At 35.3% G+C, this 21289-nt stretch overlaps 1 protein-coding gene across 1 annotated transcript; it reads left to right on the plus strand.

Annotated features, from left to right (window-relative positions):
* Positions 1-1548: 1548 nt before the first annotated feature.
* Tlr3 (toll like receptor 3) lies at positions 1549-19400 on the plus strand. The gene is given in 13 exon segments (XM_053743400.1): positions 1549-1642; positions 2908-2998; positions 10318-10436; positions 10665-10899; positions 10901-11011; positions 11013-11114; positions 12595-12786; positions 14961-15021; positions 15024-15272; positions 15275-15577; positions 15580-15987; positions 15990-16809; positions 17076-19400. Coding segments are annotated over 10 exon segments (2706 nt in total). The 5' UTR covers positions 1549-1642; positions 2908-2998; positions 10318-10436; positions 10665-10668; the 3' UTR covers positions 17305-19400.
* The last annotated feature ends 1889 nt before the right edge of the window (positions 19401-21289 follow it).

Below are 21289 nucleotides of genomic sequence, written 5' to 3' on the forward strand. Positions count from 1 at the left end.
CATGGTTGGCAGTTTTAACTTCATGCTTTCTAATCCCCTATTGACCCAAACTAGTTACATGACCAAGCCCAAAGTCAGTGTAGAAGACCCTGTAATGGTTGAATACTGAAAAGGAGCATGATTCTTTGGGACCTTAAGCAACAATCTACCACAGAAGGATGACTAGAGAGTTATAATATAAAGAAGATACCTGGTTCTGCCTTCAAAGACCTTATGGAGATAAAATCTTGAAGACTAGTAATTTTATTGCACATCTCAATGGGTAGATGTGGGTGACAATCATTTACTCAGCATAGTTCTTTATGGTATTGCTTTATAGAGGTTATAACTGAAAATTAGAAAAGTGTGATCAAGAGCCCAGTAACTACAAGATGGTTGAGTGAAGTCTGGACCAGAAGAGAACAATTTGCTCCAAGATGAAAACTTATTTCTGTTTTGTCAATTCTGTAATCAATTCAAGTCAGTGACAAATTCCAACTTTCTGAAACAGTTTTATAACTTGTTTGCATAAAAGCCATTGTGGTAACTAGTGTTAGGTCCTTAGGCAAATCACTCACCTCTGTAGGTTTCATTTTCCTCATTTCTCAAAGCACATTGAATTACACGTCCTCTAAAGTTCCTCCCGCTTGTGATATTTCACTGTTTAACAATCTGGTTATAATGTCATTGCACATCAGTAATAAAAGAGTGTGAGTTCATTCCTTGGCACGCACATTCCTTTAACTAATTGGAATCACTACAGTCAAATTGAGAAATGAAATAGTGAGTCTAAACTTTCTCTAGACACACCTATTTGATCCCTAACAGGTACTGACTAAAAAAGTTAACTGGAATGAGTGAGGGACTGGCTCTTGGCGTTGTGACAGCCAGTTCCTTCTCTGTTGGGAAACTTGGTTTCCTGTTTGATCAAGAGGTTGAATTCTGCCTTGCTTCATTCACAGGTCTGCAAAAAAAAGAGAAAGCAGGATAAGCGTTGGGAAAGTGCTTAGCTTCCATCAAGGATTAAAGTTTCTTTTTCCATGCGTCTTACCACACTGCTCAGATCTGACAGCTTTGCAACAGTCCGCAGAAAGTAGAATTCACTGTCAGTTTAAGACCGTATTCCTTAACTTCTGAAATTCCAGCCCCGCCCACAGTAAGCCCGAGTTCCCATCCTTTCAACTTTCTCCATTGTTAAATCCGTGATCATTTCAATGAAATCCAGGAGAGCATACCGAAAAGTTTTTAAATGAGACATTTTTAGACAGCACTTTAAAACACTGCACTGAGAGTGTCCTGGTTGTCCCTCGCCCCCACCTGGCCCTTTCCACTACGTTTGCTCTCCTTTGAATGCACCAAATACAAACGCCTTATTTATTTTTTTTTTAAACTTCAGTTTCACTTTCGAGATTGCAGTAAACTCACCACGCACATTTCCCTGATGAAAAAGGTCCGTATGTGAACAAATGAAAAACAAGGAAGGGGCAGCCGTCATCAAAGGGAAGGTACATATTTTAAATTTATATGGGGGGCAGGATATGTAATGCGGAGTAAAGTCAGAATGCACGTTGATTTTAGCACTCATTTGTCTTTCTTTGATCCGGTGCTTGAAATCGTGTCAGAACCATTCAACAAGGAAAATGGAAGAAATGGAATGAGACAGGTATGGCGAGAAACAGCAAAAAATATCTAACTAAGGTGATAGAACATTTTATGCGGCAATATTTTAAAAAAATTCTTTTCTCTATAGAGCTCTGTACCTGGAAATACACATTAGGGAAGCTATGGAAATCATTTTACAACTTTTTTTTTTTAATCACATTTTTTAAAAATTTCACATTCTAGGAGGTTAGAAAACTTTCTCCTTTTCTCAGTTTTGTTGGAAAGGAGACAGGAGCTGACCTTTTTCAATAATGAACTCGAAAGGGAAAGTTCTCTTCAGATATTCCTAGGAGTACATAGATGACTTTCACCTAATGAAGGCAAACGGAGAAAAATGAGAGTTGGAAAGATGTTCAGATGTGTGGAAAGATCAGAAATTAGCATCAGCAACTGTGGGGTACTCCGGTGAAAATAGAGGCAGCCTTCAGTGTATTAAAGTTTCAGCAATTCCAACTTTACAGTTGTGACTATGTGCTGGTATGTGTCTTCCTACAGGTACCTGTGTATCAGCTTAGAAAAAAAAATATTGCAAGGTTTACAAACCATACTGTACAAACTAACCTGTAAATAGTGGTTAACTCCAGGTATTGTGGCTCTAGACTCCATATCCTAACCATCATGCAATACTATCAGCTATCAAAATGAAAAGTAATTTTATGCACCTTAAAAAACTTTCCAAAATTGTAAGGCATTGTGAAATCTTTTTCTTTCTTTCCTTCATTTTCTTGTTTCTGTTGGGTCTCATTCAATAGCAACTAGTTCTTCACTCTGATTTCATCCTTAAGTGTATTTTTGTTTGTTTTATTAAAGCATGTGCTACAATAATTTTTCCTATAGGTTACATGGGTATAGTTCTATTTTTTGTTGTCGTTGTTGTTGTTTTATTTTTAATTTTTGGTACCGAGTATTGAATTCAGGGATACTTAACCACTGAGGCACATCCCCTTGGCTGAGTTTCTCAGGGCCTCACTAAATTGGTAAGGCTGGCTTCAAACTCGTGATCCTCCTGAGTTGCTGGGATTGCAGGTGTGCGCCTCTGTGCCTGGCAGGTTATATGGTTATAAACTTACTGACTCTTTGCAGAGCTGAAAATATCACTTCCCTTTCTTTAATTGTTCAGCTGGTCATGAGATTTTAGGTTCAATTTTCAACATTTTGAAAATTTATTTGTATTGTTTTCTAGTGGTTTGTGTTACTAATGAAGAGTTTTATACCAATCCAGGATCTCTTTCCTTTGGGAGTAATTGGTTGTATCTCTCCATTTAGGACTTTGTGTGTGTGTGTGTGTGAATGGTCACCATCCTGAAATTTCACAAGGTTCTTTCCATGTATTTTCATGCATCCTGCTTATCACTTGGTAAGTGTTTCCCTTCAAATGAAGTGTGCTTTCAAATCAGGGAATGTATTTATCATCCAGAGACATGCTTTGTAAATGCAGTAGTCCTTCTAGGTAATTCTGATCTCTATCTACAGCTGGTTCAGAGGAATAAATGTCCCTTGAACAAGGAGAAGAATACTCTGCAAGGCTGTACCTCTGAGTTGATAGGTAGAAGCAGGAAGTCCTTATGGTACTAGGAGAGGTGAGGTTGGGAAGAATCTCAGGTGAGAGGTCCAACACTTCCAGAATGTGTCCTTTCAGCCCCATATTCTTGATGCACCTGACCAATCTGGTAACTGCATCCTTTCTACCCAGGGTTATAATGTTCTTCTTAACCTCTGGATATAAAAATGGTATACAGTTTTAAATATTTAGTATTATAAAGTATTATAAAGACTGAAAGGCTGGAATATTAGTTTATAAAAGCTATTTATTTTCCCTGAGGACTAAATTAAAATATCAGTAAAATTTAAAGTATATTAGTATAACTCTTAAATACTCAGATTAGTTCTATTTTCCTAGAATTAGTCACTGAGATTATTTTATTCTCTGAAATTTACCTAGAATTATTCTTGTGTCATAATTTTTAGGTCTTATAGGAAATCAATTTAAATATTATTACCACTGATTCATTTCACACTCTGAGGATGAATTCCATTTTTTAAAAAATATCCCAAAGTGGAACTAGGTTGCTGATCATACCAGACAACACTACATTGGGTACACATTCCAGCAAAATAAAATGTAACTCTGTGTGGAGATAAGAGTGGTTTTCTCCAGCTGATTAAATTACCATTGGAAAGCTATTTATTTAACATGTACTTGTTTATACAAAAACAACTATGTTCTCAGGCATTCTTGTAGGAACAGGAAACTCTATGTGGAATAAAAGTAACCATGGTCTCTACTATACCATTACATTCTAGTGAGGAGGAATGATTAACAAGTAAATAATATTTACTCATCAGCCACGGGATGAAAGAAATGATCTGATGAAAGAAAAGCAAAATGAGAGGATTTTAACTTCAGATTTCAAGATTTACTATAAAATTATAGGAGCCAGGTACTGGGCATGCCTGTAGTCCCAGAGACTCTGAGGTTGCAGCAGGAGGTTCATGAGTTCAAAGCCAGCCTCAGCAACTTAGCCAGGCTATGCTTCTCAGCGAGACCCTATTTCAAAATAAAATATAAAAAAGGGCTTGGGGATATGACTCAGTGTTTAAGTGCCCTGAATTCACTTTCCAAAATAAAAAAATATATATATAGTCACCAAAACATTGTGTAAAAACTGACAAAGGTAGTGGAAGAGAGTAGATAGACAACCCAGGAATAGACGTACACTGAGTGTCTGGTTTTTAGGAAAGGCACAGAAGCAGGAGCAAGAAGGAAAAGTCTTTTGAAAACTATATTCTAACTGGATATACACATGAAAAACCTGACTCCTGCTTCACACCACACATGAACATTAATTTGTGAGAAATCATAGACTTTCACATGAAAGTTCAAACCATAATTTTTTTAAAGGAGAATATTTTAAAAGTTCTGGAGCAGGCAAAGTTACTTAAGACACGGAAAACAATACAAAGAAAAGAAAAAATGTTTAATTAGACTTCATTCTAATTGAGAAGATATTCACAAAATGAGTAAGCAAACCACAAACTGGAAGAAAATGTTCATGAAATATGAATCTGACAAAGGACTGATACCCAGATATATAAAAAAGATTTGATAACAATACTAAAAAATAAACAACCTAATTAATAAAGGAACAAAATATTTGAACTTACAATGGTATATATGGACAATAAGCACATAGGAATTTTTAGATGTGGTCAGTCAGCAGGAAAATGCAAATTAAAATTACAATTACCTACAGATACATACTCACCAGGAAGATAAAATGAAAGGAGTAATTGTACCAAACATTGATACCAATTGGCCCAGACATCCAAATTCCAAGTATTTATCTGAAAGAAGTAGAACACATGTCTAGGAAGATTTGTACAGGACTATTTGTGACAAATTTATTCATAATGGTGAGAAATTTTAAGCAATCCAGGCGTCTTGTGACATAAACATGGATAAGGTATGCTACTCAATTAAAAAAGAAAGAAAAAAGCTATAGTACTCCCTCCTTACCTGTGATTTCTCTTTCTGTAGTTGTCATTACCCATGGTCAGTTGTAGTCTGAAAATACTAAATGCAAAATTGCAGAAATAAATAATTTGAAGATTTTAAACTGTGCACCATTCTGAGTAGCATGATGCAATCTCATGCCGCCTCACTCAGTACCATCTCAGACATGAATCATCACTCCATCCTATGTGTCCATGGTGTATAGGCTACTCACCCGTTATCACTTAATACTTGTCTTGGTTCTCAGATTTCCTGTCACAGTACCACAATGCTTATGTTCAGGTAAGCTTTATTTTACTTAATAATGATATCAAAATGCAAGAAAAGGAATGTCGACAATTTTATTTAAAAATTTATCAAATGTCCTCAGCTTACCACATTGTTGTCTTTATGAAGTTGTCTTTAGGAAGCAATGCACATTCAGTAGAAACTGTATTTAATTTTGAATTTGATTTTGCCTGGGCTAGCAATATGTAATACAATAATCTACAGCTCCCAGTCAGCCACATAATCATGATAGTAAACAATCAATATTCTATAGGATACTGTGTTGCTAAGTTATGACGTTTAGTAGACTAGGTGTATTAAGTGTGCTTTTTCCTTAATAGGATTTTCAACTTACAATGGGTTGATGTAATCCCATTGTGAGTTAAGGAGCATCTGTTTGTTGTTATAATTGTTCTATTTTATTGTTAATTATTGTTGTTAGTCTTTCACAGTGCCAAATGTACAAATTATGCTTTATTATAGGTTTGTATGTATAGGAAAAACATGATATATAGAGAGTTTGATATTATCTGTGGTATCACATGACCACTGGGGGTCTTGGAATATATCCCACTGATAAGGGAGGACTACTTACAGAAATACTAAATGTGAATAAAATTCAAAATTAATATGCTAAATGAAATGAGACTTATGAAAGAGAATGAATATGATGTGTGGAAGACACACCAAACTAATGTAGTAAGGAGAAGAGCAGTGCTTAACTCCGGGAAAGTAGGAGTGGGAACAAAAATGAAATAAAAGGGATGGGAAAACTCTGTAGGGTTTGCACTGCACAGGTGTGTGCATTTGTCAGAACTCAGAGATGTACACTGAAGATGTATTTCATTAAATGTGAATTCTACATCTAAAGAAAGGCTTTATAAACAAGAAACACTGTAGGTAAGAATGTACATTCTGGTGAAGTAATGATGGATAAGTAGATATATGATAACACAAGCACGGTCACTATAAAGTTATGGTGCTATATATTTTAATTTTAAAACGTTGGAGAAATTGATTTTGGTAGATGCATACAATGAACAGAAGAATTAACTGTGGTATATATATAGCAATGAGAATGGACAAATGCTTTTATTATGGAAATTTCTATACGTTTTTTAAAGAATTAATACTGCCCAAAAATATACCAAGAGAGAAACAGAGTATAGTTGGTTGAGTGCAAAAAAGGGAACCCTGTGCCTCTTAGCAGGTGACCCCTGAATGATCAAGGCAACATGCTAATATATATATATACCCTTGTAAATAATGAATTCTACAGAATGATGTCTACATACTATATTTTTCTTAGACATACATGCCTATGATAAAGTTTAATATATAATTTAGACACAGTAAGAGACTAATCAAAATAATAAGAAAATAGAACAATTATAACACTACACTGTAATAAAAGTGATGTTAGTGTGTTCTGTCTCTCTAAAACATCTTAATTCCTCATTCCTCATTGCACTATAATAATATTTTTATATCATGGTTTACCACAAGTAACTGAAACTTCAGAGAGTGAAACTGTGGCTAAGGAAGGATGAGTATAAGGCACAAGTTGATTAATATATACTACACAGTGACTAAACCTTTGTATAGGAAATAACAAAGTGCTAGCTTTGGGAAAGGAGGAGGTGATGACTGGAAGGGGTCATGAGGAGGATTTTCCAGTGTCATAATCCTTTATTTCTTGAACCCAGTCACCACATGGACATGCTCATTCTGTGAAAATTCAGCAGGTTGTTAAATTTGTGATTAGTGCACTGTTCTGTATGTACTTAAATATAATTGCTAAAATCTAAAAACAAAAAACAAAAAAACAATGTAGGTCCCAGTATGCAAAAACTGAGTTCATGTCTGGGAACATAAAACAAAAAGAAAAAAGAAAGGAAATATAAAATTTACCCTTGGAGAGGGTTACGCAGGAGGGCCATTGTCTACCTAAACATAGTTCCTAAGAAGAGGATATAGAAAAAGTAGGAAAGGAAATGATTCAAGTAATAATGTAAATTATGGAAGCTTAAGGAAAACTTGAACCTTCAGATTGAAAATACTGTAGAGCTTATAGCTACATTTTAAAGGAAAGACAGAGCTTGAAATATCTTTGTGAAATTTTACATTACTGAGGACAAAGAAAAGACAGTCAAATATTTTTAAAATGAAACAGAGAAGAAAATGAGATGTCCTTCATATTAAGGAAGGAAAATCAGATGGATATCAGACTTCTTACCACCCTGGACAATGGATGGCGATGAAATAATGCTTTTATAATTGTGCATCAAAAGTACTTAAATTTCAAATAGGCTGCACATCAAAATCATTGAAGACAAAAGGAACAAAAGAAAGACATAAAGAACGTAGGGGGTGGTGGTAAAAGAACTTCTCAAGGAGATACTCTAGTCAGAATAAAAATATTTCAAGAGAAAATATACTTAAATCCATAAGACAGTAGCATCAACCCAAGAGTACAGTACAGTAGATTCTGTGATGATAGTTGTGCAGCAAGCTATATGTATCCATCCAACCATCTGTCCACCTATCCACCCATCCATCCATCTGCCCACCCACCCCTCCAACCACCCATCCATGCATCCAGTCATTCACCCACCCACCCAACCCGTTCATACATTTACCTATTTATCCAAACTGATGATTCAGCATATGATTAAGAGGGTAGATGATCTTGGTACCGTGAAAATGAAGCCTCATATAATTCTTACTTTAACAAGAATTAAACAGGGGGAACGATAAACTTTAAGGAAGTCATGGTTCAAACAGCAAACCAAACAAGACATCATTCTGAAGAATTGGTTAGTTATAAGGGGAAATAATCCATGTTGCCTTCATCATTACAGGGTTACCTGCTAAGAGGCACAGGGTTACATCTTTTGCACTCAACTCACTGTACTCTTCTATACTCCTGTTATATTTATGGGCATTATTAATTCCTTAAAAACTGTATTGAATACAAAGATCCCATAAATTAAAATCTTACTTCCTTTCGTTTCTATGTGTAAAGCTGTGATTGGCAATTTAGACTCCTCAAAGCACCCATTTAGAACATCAAATGGGACTTGTTTCATTTATAAGAATCACTAATAAAAAATATCAAAGTAGCTTATGTAATGTTTCATAAGAAATATTATTTATTCATTATATAAATATTATCATTAAAACTCCCAGAATCCTTTGGCTTTTGTCAATGATATACTAGCAAATGCTGAGTGACCCATGGATACCCCACAATTCAGGACTTTCTTTTCATTCTTTAAAATAAAATTGAAAGCAGACCAATTTGAAAGGACATGGATCTCCTTGTAGGAAGATTGTTGGAAGTCATTCAGGGAGGATGCTGGTTGAGGCTCAGCCTGTGAAGGGAGTCATGGGCTGGCTCCTCCCCCAAACCAAGGTTGAGTTAATAAGAAGCTTCTGGAATCGTTTTCACCATTCTTTGAAGTTCTTTGAATTTCAGTGATTTGACCCCACTGGTGTCCTCTACTATTGCCTTCTTGTTTAGTGGTTAGTTGTGAAAAATCTCATGATACACATTGTCATTTTCATAGGCTTTCTTTATAAAGTGACAAATTTATCAAATAGAACATAGTTATATTATGCATTTATGGATGGTGAGATTATCATACTGATTAATAGTATTAGAAATCCATTAAAAGCAGCTTTATGCCAAGTACTATAAAGCTATCGTACCTCTTTTAATCCTCCCAACTGTTTATGAAGAGCTCCTCTCTTTAAAGACAAGGAAACTAAGGCCTGAGAAATAAATTAATTTACCAAAGTCACAAAGCAGAGGCCCCAGGAACAGAATGCTGTTGATGTAACTCCAGGATCTCTCCTCTTAACCACTATGTTTCTCTAAGTTTTACTGAATCTACAATAATTAAATACTTGTAAATGACATTTGTGATCTTTAGGTTTTCCAAATCAGTCTAGACTAAGAATTGCATGCTTAGTCATACTTTCAGGATAAAATGCTAACATTTCTTATGGTGACAATGCCAAGCAATGGTATAGTTGACAGTTTTAGGAAATATAAGCATGGAAGAAGTGTGGCAAAAACACAAGAAGGTACATTGCTCGTATCACAAAACAAGGTTCCAGGAGATTCTGTGTAAAGTTGGGTTGATGAAGAAATAAAATTTTAGGTGTACTCTTTAAAATCACAAATATAAAATAGAGTAAATAAAATTCAAAACAAAAGAAAAGTTGTAAAGAGAATTAGAGACTAGTGTAATTAAATTTCTTAGTAGGAAGAAAGTGCTTAATGAAAGTCAGTAAAAACATCTATGTCCATTATGTCCTATGAGCCTAGAGGACATTATGTTAAGTGAAATAAGTCAGACACAGGAAAACAAATGCCATATGTTCTCACTTACATGTCAAAAAGAAAGCTGTTGATCTCATGGAATTATAGAACACTGGTTGCCAGAGGCTGGAAAGGGTAGGAGTGGTAGGGGGAGAGAGGATGGTTACCCAGTAACTTCTGACTTTCTCTACAGCACAGTAGGATAATGGTGGTGACAATAAAGTAGTTGCATGTTTCAAAATAGTTTGTAAGAAGGATTTTTAATGTCCTTGACACAAAGAAATTATAAATGTTTGAGGTGATGGATATGCCAGTTACTCTGATCTGAGCATCCCACATCATGTGCCTATATTGAAAAATCACACTTGTACCCCATAGATAGGTACAATTATTTTGTGTCATTAAATAATTTTTAAAAGAAATTTTAACTAAAGTTGGCTTGTTTTAATTTTACATAGAGTCTTCAAAATTATAAATGATGCAATAGATTAAATAAAATAAACAATAACTAAAGAAAAATGGTGAACAGAATAAGGACATAGTGTGATTATGTTCTTTATTTTTCTAGTGAGAAGTAAATGCTTAAAGTCAACGAAGATAAAAGAATAAGTTTATGAAGGTGACCATGAGAATTTAAAATAGAAACTGTCAAGAGAGGTTACCTTGGAAGATTGCAACTGGGTGGAGGTAAAGGACATGAAAGGAGTTTATATGTTTCTCTTTTTCATCTTTCTGTGTATTTGAATTATTTTCATGTAATGTACTACTTGTGTAAAATATAGCATAAAAGTTGTAGGTAAATAACATCATACATGGTCATGTTTTAGTTGTATTTTACAAGGACTACACAATGCATGTTAAAGTATGTATTAATAAGGATGTCCATTGTTTTTTTATATTTCTTTCATTGGGCAGAACCATGAGACTGCATTTACCTTATCATATTTACTTCTTTTGGGGACTATGGCCTCATTGGATTCTGTATACACTCCTCACCAACAAATGCACTGTGAGACATGAAGAAGCTGACTGCAGTCATCTAAAGTTGGACTGAAATACCTGACGGATCATCCCAACAAACATAACCACTGAATCTTTCCCATAACAACTCAGAAGATTGCCCCCTGCCAATTTTACAAGATATAGCCAACCTTGCAATCTTGGATGGAGGATTTAATTCCATTTCAAAACTGGAGCCAGAATTGTGCCAAAATCTCCCTTTCCTGAAAATTTTGAACCTCCAAACAATGACGCTATCTCACCCTTTCTGATACAACCTTGGCCTTCTGCTTGAATTTGACGGAGCTCCATCTAATGTCAACTCAATCCAGAAAATTCAAAACAACCCTTTTTAAAAACCAGAAGGTAAGGTGAAAATGACCATTTCCATCTCAGAATGTGAAATTATGTTGTCGATGTTAAGTTTTCAAGTCACTTATTCATGACCTAAGTGTCAAGATAAGAGTAAGAAATATGGTCTACCCCAGTTGGAACTGGGGGGACTCATACACAGACAGACCATTGTGTTTGAAACTGTTTTCAAAATTATAGTCAAATCAGTTTCAACTCTTAATTTTAAAGAAATCTTCCTCTTTTGCTTACTCCCTCTAAAAATAGGACTTAGATACAAGAAGTAGGAGTCATCAAACAGGAAAGAGACATCAGATTGCCCCATGAGGATCGTGAAAAATAAATTCACAAGCTGATGACTTAGTGTGAGAGATAGTGAAAAAAAGTTGAGTCCCAAATTCTGACTTAAATAAGCTAACAAGTTGATATAATGATAAAACACATGATTCAACTAAAATTACCTACTCTTGATTTAAGAAATCTCCTCAAAGGATTACATTTCCAATAGCCTCCACTTCTTTCTTTTCAGTACTTTGTTTAAATTTTAAATCTGTGAACAATATGTGCTTTATCTATAATTCTGAAGCAATTTTTAAGTGTTCTCTAAACCAAAGTCATTTTCTAGTCTTTTTGTTTTCCTTCATTTTATGACCTTATAAAAAATGGAGTATAGTACCTCCTTAGAGGCCAAGAGTAACATACAAATTTAACTATGCTGAGAAACCTTAATCAATTGATTTGTTGACCAGCTATTCTAAATCTTTCTTGTGCCTCCTTAGATTTTCTTGAGGATGAATGTCTTCGGACACAAATACTTCAAAATCTGATTTGAGAAAATTATTGACAAAAATGTTATTTTTCTTTTTAAAATATTTATAAAGTCTTATTCTCTTTGATGGGAATTATTAGATTCTTTCTTTATCTTTTACCTGAGTTTGAAGTTAACATGTTCAAAAGTAACATGGAGTGATAAAACACCCCACAATTCTGACAAAAGAAACTTAACATTTCTGTGCTAGTTATGATCCCAAATTTGTGTAACTACAAATCTTTCTCAATACAAAATCTTTCTAGAATTTCATGGATGGCAAAGTTTTACTCATGTTTCTTAAAGTAGATGTTACTCTTTTTTCTGTTACTTATTTTCAAAGCTAATGCTTAAGACTACATATTCGGTAAGTCACATGGATATTCCTTGCATCATAAATACTTATTATAAATGAGTAAATAAGCTATGATTTTTTTCTATAATACATAAATAAACTTAAATCCTTTTATTTTGGTAAGAGAAATAAAGTGATTCTACAGGAAGAAACTAACTCCTTGCCACAAGTTGTTTTTAATCACCACCAAGGTGATTTATATGCCTATTATTGGTTCCCTACAGAAAAATAGGTGACATTTTGATATTGATATATTTCTGAGACTTAAATTTAGAGGAGCTATTTTTGAAAGTGAGACTCTAACATATATATTGTTTTTCTTTTACTCTCAGAATTTGATCAAATTAGACCTGTCCCATAATGGTTTATCATCTACAAAATTAGGAACCCAACTCCAACTGGAAAATCTCCAAGAGCTTCTATTATCAAATAATAAAATCCATGCACTAAGAAGTGAAGAACTTGATTTCCTTGGCAATTCTTCTTTACAAAAATTAGAGTTGTCATCAAATCAAATTAAAGAGGTAAGAAGTAAGGTAGTTATTTTGTATTCTACCTTTTAGTGAGTATCATCCCTACTGTGTCCACAGTTAAAAAACTAAAGAAACCCAGCAGGGAAAAATTGTGTAACGTTTACAATATCTTCCAGAAATGCTGCACACTTATTGCTTGGAGCCACTGATACTATCGCCAAGACAAGAGTTTTGGTAGTATTTAGGAGATAAATGGCACTGCATTAAAATCCCTGTGTCCTTAGAGGTCAATTCTTTGACCTTGGGAAACTTACTAGTCTTATTTTCCTTACCTTTAAAATGGAAGAATACTCTCTATCTCACAACATCTCTGAAAGAATTAAAATAGGATAATGACTAAGAGTACAGGTCTTAGAGTTGAGCTAGCTGGTCCTCTATGTAGACTTTAATCTTTTAGTAGTGTAATGGAGGCAAGTTATTCAAGTTTTCTCTACTTCAGTCTCCTGGTTTTCAAGCTGGTATAAAAATAAAGGTACTTCATAGGACCATGTAGTAAAGAACTTAGTACAGTGACTGTTGTATAGTAAATGCTCAAAAAATGATAGCTTGTACTATGTTGTTATAAAGACCATTTAATGTAGTATGTCTAGTTAACTATCTTCAGTTGAACTATTTTCATACACAGATATGTCTATATTTTACATATGTTTTATACTTTTGCAGAGTAAGGAAGATTGGAAGCCCTTAACTAAAACAGCTCTTAAAAGCTATATTATTTTTCATATGAAAAGACCTTTCAAAATTATCCTGAGGTGACAAGGAAATATTTTTTGAGCAAGCAACTCATTTTATTCTTTAAACAGCATAATTTTTGGATTAAAAATTTATTGTCATTATCACATACAATATGTAAATAATGAGCAATAAAGAGGAAGGCTAATAAAAATCACTCAAATCTACAATCAGAAACAAGCACTTAGCATTTGGGTATACTCATAATTATTGAATAATTACAAGAAAAACAGCAATAACTAAAATTTACCCAATATCTAACATAGTGCCAAGCATATGACAAATTTTTTTTGATATTTTATGTATAATAATCTTTTAATCAACTTACTCTGATGGTCTTTTTTCATAAGAGTAAATTCAGATGTAGAAGGGAAAAGTGACATACCTAGGGTCTTCCAGGACCCATATAATTACAGAGCACAGTTTCTGGCTGTGTGACCAGAGCCCATATTCTTATTAACTGTGCTACATTGCCTCTTGAGGGTGAAAATGCTTCTAACTTTTTAAAGTTAGTGTCATTTCATATACATCTCCCATGCAATTAGGAATTATTCAAAAATTTAATTTTAGTGGTGGCAAAATAATGCTACCATGTAGCTGTATCCTATTAATTTAATAATTCCTGCTTTGCATTCTAACTCCAATTATTTTCAAGGAAACATGCTTTCTTTCACATTTTTTTTTTTTTTGCTCTCTTTTTCCATCACCCAAACATCTCACAAATAACATATTAGAAATCAGAACTCTCTTGCTCCCCTGGTGGGTTTAACTGTCAGGGACTGGATACAGTCCTCTCTGGATTCCTTGTCTCCCTCCTTCTCCTCTCATGGTCCAGCACTGAGTCCCAGAACAGCCAAGGTTTCTGAGAGGGACATGAGAGCAGGAGGAAGGGAGACACGGTATAGTAAAATAAAGTCAGGAGAAAACCTGGGTAGAATTACAAAAAGATAGCTGGAACCCAGCCGTCAGAAGGGAAAGTGTCTGTTACTATTTCAGGATAAAAGCCATCCATTTTTTCCTTCCATGATGTTCACGACAAGCTGTCACCAAGATGAAGCCAGGATCTGCCCCAGTGGTGACTTCACAGATAGAACATTCATTACAGTTATATCAGTGTGATAAATAAAAGTACTACGAAGTCTCAAATAGGAGATCTGGGATAGCACCCTGAAGAAGCAGCATCTAAACTGAGCTCTGAAAACCAAAGAGAAATAGCCAGTGGCCAGGGTAGTTCAGGGGCTGGAACAGGTAGATGCTATAGGCACAGAGTAAGGAAAAAACTATGGATCCAGGGGATGAAGAGAGAGGCCCTGGCCAGGGAATGTAGTGAAAGGGGAAGGAAGACCAAATCAAGAACTGCACTGAAGTTTTCCAAGGGTCATTCAAAGCCTATTATATTTTGGTTATTAACTTTTTTCCCCCTCCATATTTAGTTCTCTCCAGGTTGTTTTCATGCAATTGGAAAACTGTTTGGCCTCTTTTTGAACAATGTCCAACGGGCTCCAGTCTCACAGAAAAGCTGTGTTTAGAATTATCAAGCACCAGTATCCAGAATCTCTCTTTGAGTAACACCCAGCTGTACAGAACCAGCAACACGACTTTCTCTGGACTCAGACGGACAAATCTCACCATGCTCGATCTTTCCCGCAACAACTTAAATGTGATCGGTAACAATTCCTTTGTTTGGCTTCCACATCTGAAATATTTCTTCCTGGAGTATAATAATATACAGCATTTGTCTTCTTACTCCTTTATGGACTTTCCAATGTGAGATACCTGAATTTGAAGAGATCCTTTAACAAACAAGGTATTTCCCTTGCTTCACTTCCCCAGATTGATGACTTTTCCTTTCAGTGGCTAGAATGTTTGGAGTTCCTTACCATGGAAGATAACAATCTTCCCGGCATCAAAAACAATATGTTCACGGGATTGGTAAATCTGAAATACTTAATTCTATCCAACTCGTTCACAAGTTTGCAGACCCTAACAAATGAAACATTTTTATCACTTGCTCATTCTCCTTTACTCTTATTCAACTTAACCAAAAACAAATCTCAAAAATCGAGAGTGGTGCGTTCTCTTGGTTGGGCCACCTAAAGGTGCTTGACCTGGGCCTTAATGAAATTGGGCAAGAACTCACAGGCCAAGAATGGAGAGGTCTAGAAAATATTTATGAAATCTACCTTTCCTACAACAAATACCTACAATTGACTAGCAACTCCTTTGCGTTGGTTCCGAGCCTTCGTCAACTCATGCTTCGGAGGGTAGCCCTGAAAAATCTGGACAGCTCCCCTTCGCCTTTCAGCCCTCTTCATAACTTGACCATTCTGGATCTAAGCAACAACAATATAGCCAATATAAACGACGAACTGTTGAAGGGTCTTGAGAGACTAGAAATTCTGGATTTGCAGCATAACAATTTAGCACGATTGTGGAAACATGCAAACCCTGGTGGTCCTGTCATTTTCTGAAGGGTCTTTCTCACCTCCACATCCTGAACTTAGAGTCTAATGGCTTTGACGAAATCCCAGTCAAGGTGTTCAAGGACTTATTCGAACTCAAAAGCATCAATTTAGGACTGAATAATTTAAATGTACTTCCACCCTCTGTCTTTGATGACCAGGTGTCTCTCAAGTCCCTGAACCTTCAGAAGAACCTCATAACATCAGTTGAAAAGAATGTGTTTGGGCCAGTTTTTAAGAACCTGAGTAACTTAGATATGAGCTTTAACCCATTTGATTGTACCTGTGAAAGTATTGCCTGGTTTGTTAATTGGATTAATCAGACCCATACTAACATCTCTGAGCTATCAAGTCATTACCTCTGCAACACTCCACCTCAATATCGTGGATTCCCAGTGATGCTTTTTGATACGTCATCATGCAAAGATAGTGCTCCCTTTCAACTCCTGTTCATGATCAATACCAGCTTGATATTGATTTTTACCTTTATTGTACTGCTCATCCAATTTGAGGGTTGGAGGATATCATTTTATTGGAATGTTTCAGTACACCGAGTTCTTGGTTTCAAGGAAATAGATGGACAAGCAGAGAAGTTTGAATATACAGCATATATAATTCATGCCCATAAAGATAGAGATTGGGTCTGGGAACACTTCTCCTTGATGGAAGAAAAAGACCAATCTCTCAAATTTTGTCTGGAAGAAAGGGACTTTGAGGCAGGTGTCCTTGGACTTGAAGCAATTGTTAATAGTGTCAAAAGGAGCAGAAAAATTATTTTTGTTATAACGCAGCATCTATTAAAAGATCCATTATGCAAAAGGTAGGTGAACATTGTGAAATTTTAAATATGCATCTGTTTTTCAGTTAAACTTCCCAATATTACTACTCTTAGCTAAAAAAATTTTGAAAATAAAACTGAAAATTCTGATTTTTAGTGGCAGATTGAAGCAGATTCCACAAAGAATTTTGATTGTTGAAGTTTTGGCTATTAGAATCTGTATAATGATTATTGACTTGTTTATTATTTATTTATTTATTTATTTATTTATTTATTTATTTATTTATTTATTTATTTATTTTACATAGATTCAAGGTGCACCATGCAGTTCAGCAAGCAATTGAACAAAATCTGGATTCAATTATATTGATTTTTCTTGAGGAGATCCCAGATTATAAACTAAATCACGCACTCTGTTTGCGAAGAGGAATGTTTAAATCTCACTGCATCTTGAACTGGCCAGTTCAGAAAGAACGGATAAATGCCTTCCATCATAAATTGCAAGTAGCACTTGGATCCCGAAATTCAGTGCATTAAATTTATTTAGAGACTAAATTATCTAAGGGATAGTTTTTCAATTTAAAAAGGATCATGGTAAATTTAAGTTTTACTTGAAAGTAATCTGGTTTTCATATGTACGGGTAATGGTGTTACATTTCAGTTCTAGCTCCTCCATGGAAATGTATTTCCCGGTTTCAGGTCTTATGTTGACAACTGATTGATCTAACCCAAATAAATATCTAATAAGAACCTTCCCTACAAACCAATGCATAGTTGATCATTGAGACCCATCACAACTTGAAGTCATTTAAAAATAATCCTCATTTTTAGAAAGTTAAAGTTACATGCGATTTTGGAATAATTATTGTTGGATGTACTTTGAAAGATATTTGCTCTAATGGACATCAGGCTATTTCAGTTGCAGAGGTGTGAAAGTTTAGAAGAGCTTAGTTATATTGTTTTTTCAGTTCAACTTTGTATTTTAGTATCCCCCTGTTGCTTTGTTCAATGTGAAAAACCCTTTTAATTTGCATAGCAGGGGCAGAAATCCTTTTCAATTGAGTTTGGGTTATTCATGAAATAAATATTGCAAGAAATAGTTGCTTATATTTTCCCAATACTTTGTTTCTGCTCCAGGAGAGTAGAAACAATACTACTACTTAAAATATTGTAGAAAGGTTTACTCCCTAAAGGTTAGTCAGTAAGTAGATTGACCTTGTGGAAACGAAAATTCTCTTCCCTGGTCACAGGCTCAAGAGATGGTACTGGTCAAATCGTTTGGTTCTGCTGGGATTCTTTGATTCCCAATCTTAAAAATTATGATGATAAACAAGAAGTTAAGTGATGATGAGCATGATATAATATATTTACATGGGATGTTTTATTGTACCATAAGATAATATGCTATATGTAAGTTAGTCCCTAACTATCTATAAAGAGTATTATTTTGTTTTATTTTTGTTTCATGATAAAACAAAAACTCTAGGCTTGTTTTACAAATAAGAGTCCAATTGTTAGAAATAGATGTGAAAAGTGTTTTGGAATATTCATAGTTCTGGTTATTCAAATATAGGAAAGAATTGAAGTTAAAATGCTACTTTCTGCACTTGAAGTGCTCATTTGTCTGTTGAATTTAGGAAGCATATGAGCTATCACATTTTAATTTGAATACTTTAGTATTCTCATGGCTAAATTCATATGAACTTGGAATAAATAAGATCCATATTACCACTGGTTCTGAGAGTGTGCACTGTGAGCATATGGAGGAATGATTTTTACTTTCACATTATTTGCCAGCCTAACACTCAGACACTTGTTTTATAGCATTTTAGATAAGATTTGTTTTTAACTGATATAATCCTGTTTTATTTTGACATCATAAGATCAAAATTACAATTCCTTGTTTTCTTGATACACTTTGTATGTTATCTACCAAAATTCATAATTCTCCATTAAAATATTTCTAAATAAATTATTTGTTGATTTGTGAAGAGCAGGGCAGGAAATAATTTTGCTTTATATTTTGTGTACTTCAAGTACAGTTGATCAAATGGCACAACTTAAATTGACTTCAAATGCAATTTTTTATAAAGTTGCTTTAATATTTAAAAGGTTAAGATATCCAAAGAATGACTTGTTTAAATGAATACAGATAAAACTAACAAAAGGTGTAAACCTGACTTGTATTTGGCCCACACAGGAAGCAACGTTTCTAAACTTCTCTAGGATGCCTTTTATAATTGTTCTCCGGGGGAGTCCTTGTCCCCTGGGTTCAAGACAAGGGGATTGCAGAAAAAGATGTTTATTGACCTTCTGTTTACTTGCCACAAGTGACTTGCCTTGTTTGAAGAATCCAGGGTGCCACCATGTAATCTGATTACTCCAAGGCCTTCCTATTTTTTCCTGTGTAAAAGGAAACCGAACTGGGTCAGCCTTGAGTTTAAAATAAATCTCAGTATTTAAATTTTACCTAAAAATGATACCTTTCAGATTGTGATAAATCGTTGTAAAAGGAACACCACAATAAATGATGGTAACCATTAGAATGTAAAGATACTTCGAACCAAGGTGTACTTCTGGCAATGTATAGGGACAAAACAGATTGGTGGTTGAGTGGGCCTGGGCACAGGTATGATGAGTGACTGTACTAGGCTCAAGAGATCTTTTTAGGGTAATAAAATTGTTCTCAAATTGAAATGTTCTCAAATTGGAATGATGGTACAACTATGTAAGTTACTGAAAATCATTGAAGTGTACAGTACAAATAAGTGGTCTTAGGGCATGCGGATTATATATTTATAAAGCTCTTAGAAATAGTGTTCACTGAGCAGCTGCATGTGCCTAGCCCTTTTGTATAAAATGATGAGTTAAGTTGCAGAAAATGGGACGGAGGAATTAGGTTAGGAAGTGATTATCCATGGTGGACGTGGATAGCGAATGTTCCATAGAATAGAGGCAGTTCCCTCAAAGGTGGATGGGAATTTGAAGAAAGGCAGAGAGATAGCACAATAAGTAGTAAGAGGGAAGGTAGGGAGGGAGATGTGAACTGGGTATTGGGAGTCGGGATGCTGAAGAGGATGAAGCCATGCTGAGGAAAGCATCACAGAGGCATTTAAGTTGAATGAATTGAGGTATTCTGGAGTTGTGACTTTATGAGTCACAATTGGTAAAACTAGGCATTATAATAATATTCCCTCCTGGAATCTATGACTTAGATTTAGTCAAGTAATAACTAGTTGTACAGAGGAATAGAGCTTATAATTTCTTATCCAACCTGCCAGACTTACTCTCATGTAACAAAGGGATTTTGAAGCACTTAACTGTTTTCCATAAATATATACACTCCCACACCACACAACGTTTTAGTCAATGATGAACTATGTATATACAATAGTTCTGTAATAGTCTATTGCCTAGTGATGTCATAGCCATCTCAGTTTGCATGAACATACCCTATGATGTTTGTGAGACAACAAAATTGCCTGATGACAGATTTCTCAGAACATACCCCCATCATACTGAATCCATGGCTGCACATCTGTGCTGAGGTAATAAGGCATGGCAGTCAACCAATCATTAGTTCCTAAATACAGTAGGTGATCTATAAGCCACTCTTAGCTCTTAGAACCTTCTAACCTTGATTCATCTTCCTGTTTAAGGAAGATTCTGGTTCTGTTATGTGATTTCCCCCCACCAGTGTAACAAACCATCCTCTGTGTGCATTAGACAGGAGCGTTTCTTTTCTTTTCTGGTTTTTTTTTTTTTTTTTTTTTTTTTTGGTACCAGGGATTAACCCTAGGGACACTTAACCACTGAACCACATCCCCAGCCCTTTTTTTTTGAGACAGAGTCTCAGTGAATTGCTTAGAGCCTCATTAAGTTGCTGAGGTTAGCTTTGAACTTCTGATCCTTCTGCCTCAGCCTTGCAAATTGCAGGGATTATAGGCATGTGCCACCATGCCACGCTTAAGCTTTTCAAAAATGGACATTTTCCAGTGTTGTGTGAGAATTTCTGGGCACTCAGTATTAACTTTTTTTAGCTCTCTTTTATCTTAGGTAAGTGCCCCAGAAAATAGACTCTGGGATGGAGATTTGCATGCAGCAGATTTGAGAGATGTGATCTGATTTATAGGGAGTAAAATAAGCTGCATCATGAAAAGGGTGGACCGTGGTGCAACTGCAATTTGCACTGGAGGCCTCAGTCCACCCTGCAGGGAGCCCAGGAGTTGGAGGAGACCTGAGTTGGTGCAAATCTAGGCAAAAGAGCTGGTCTCTCTCTCCCATCACAGTACAGGCAGCCCCAAGGAGGAAGTGTGACTGTGATCAAGACTATGGTCAGAAGAAATTCTAAAGGAGGAACCCCACTGTGAACCCTCAAAGGCTAACACATGTGCAGCTGGAGAAACAGGTGCCTGGATCCTGAGCGGGGATGTCCGTGTGTCACTCCAAGCGCACTTACCTTCTAAGTCATTTAAGAATTAAAATGTACAGCACTCAATCGGCTTCTCTGGGCACTTCAGCA

This window comes from Sciurus carolinensis, chromosome 4, assembly GCF_902686445.1.
Source record: "Sciurus carolinensis chromosome 4, mSciCar1.2, whole genome shotgun sequence".
Lineage (NCBI taxonomy): Eukaryota > Metazoa > Chordata > Mammalia > Rodentia > Sciuridae > Sciurus > Sciurus carolinensis.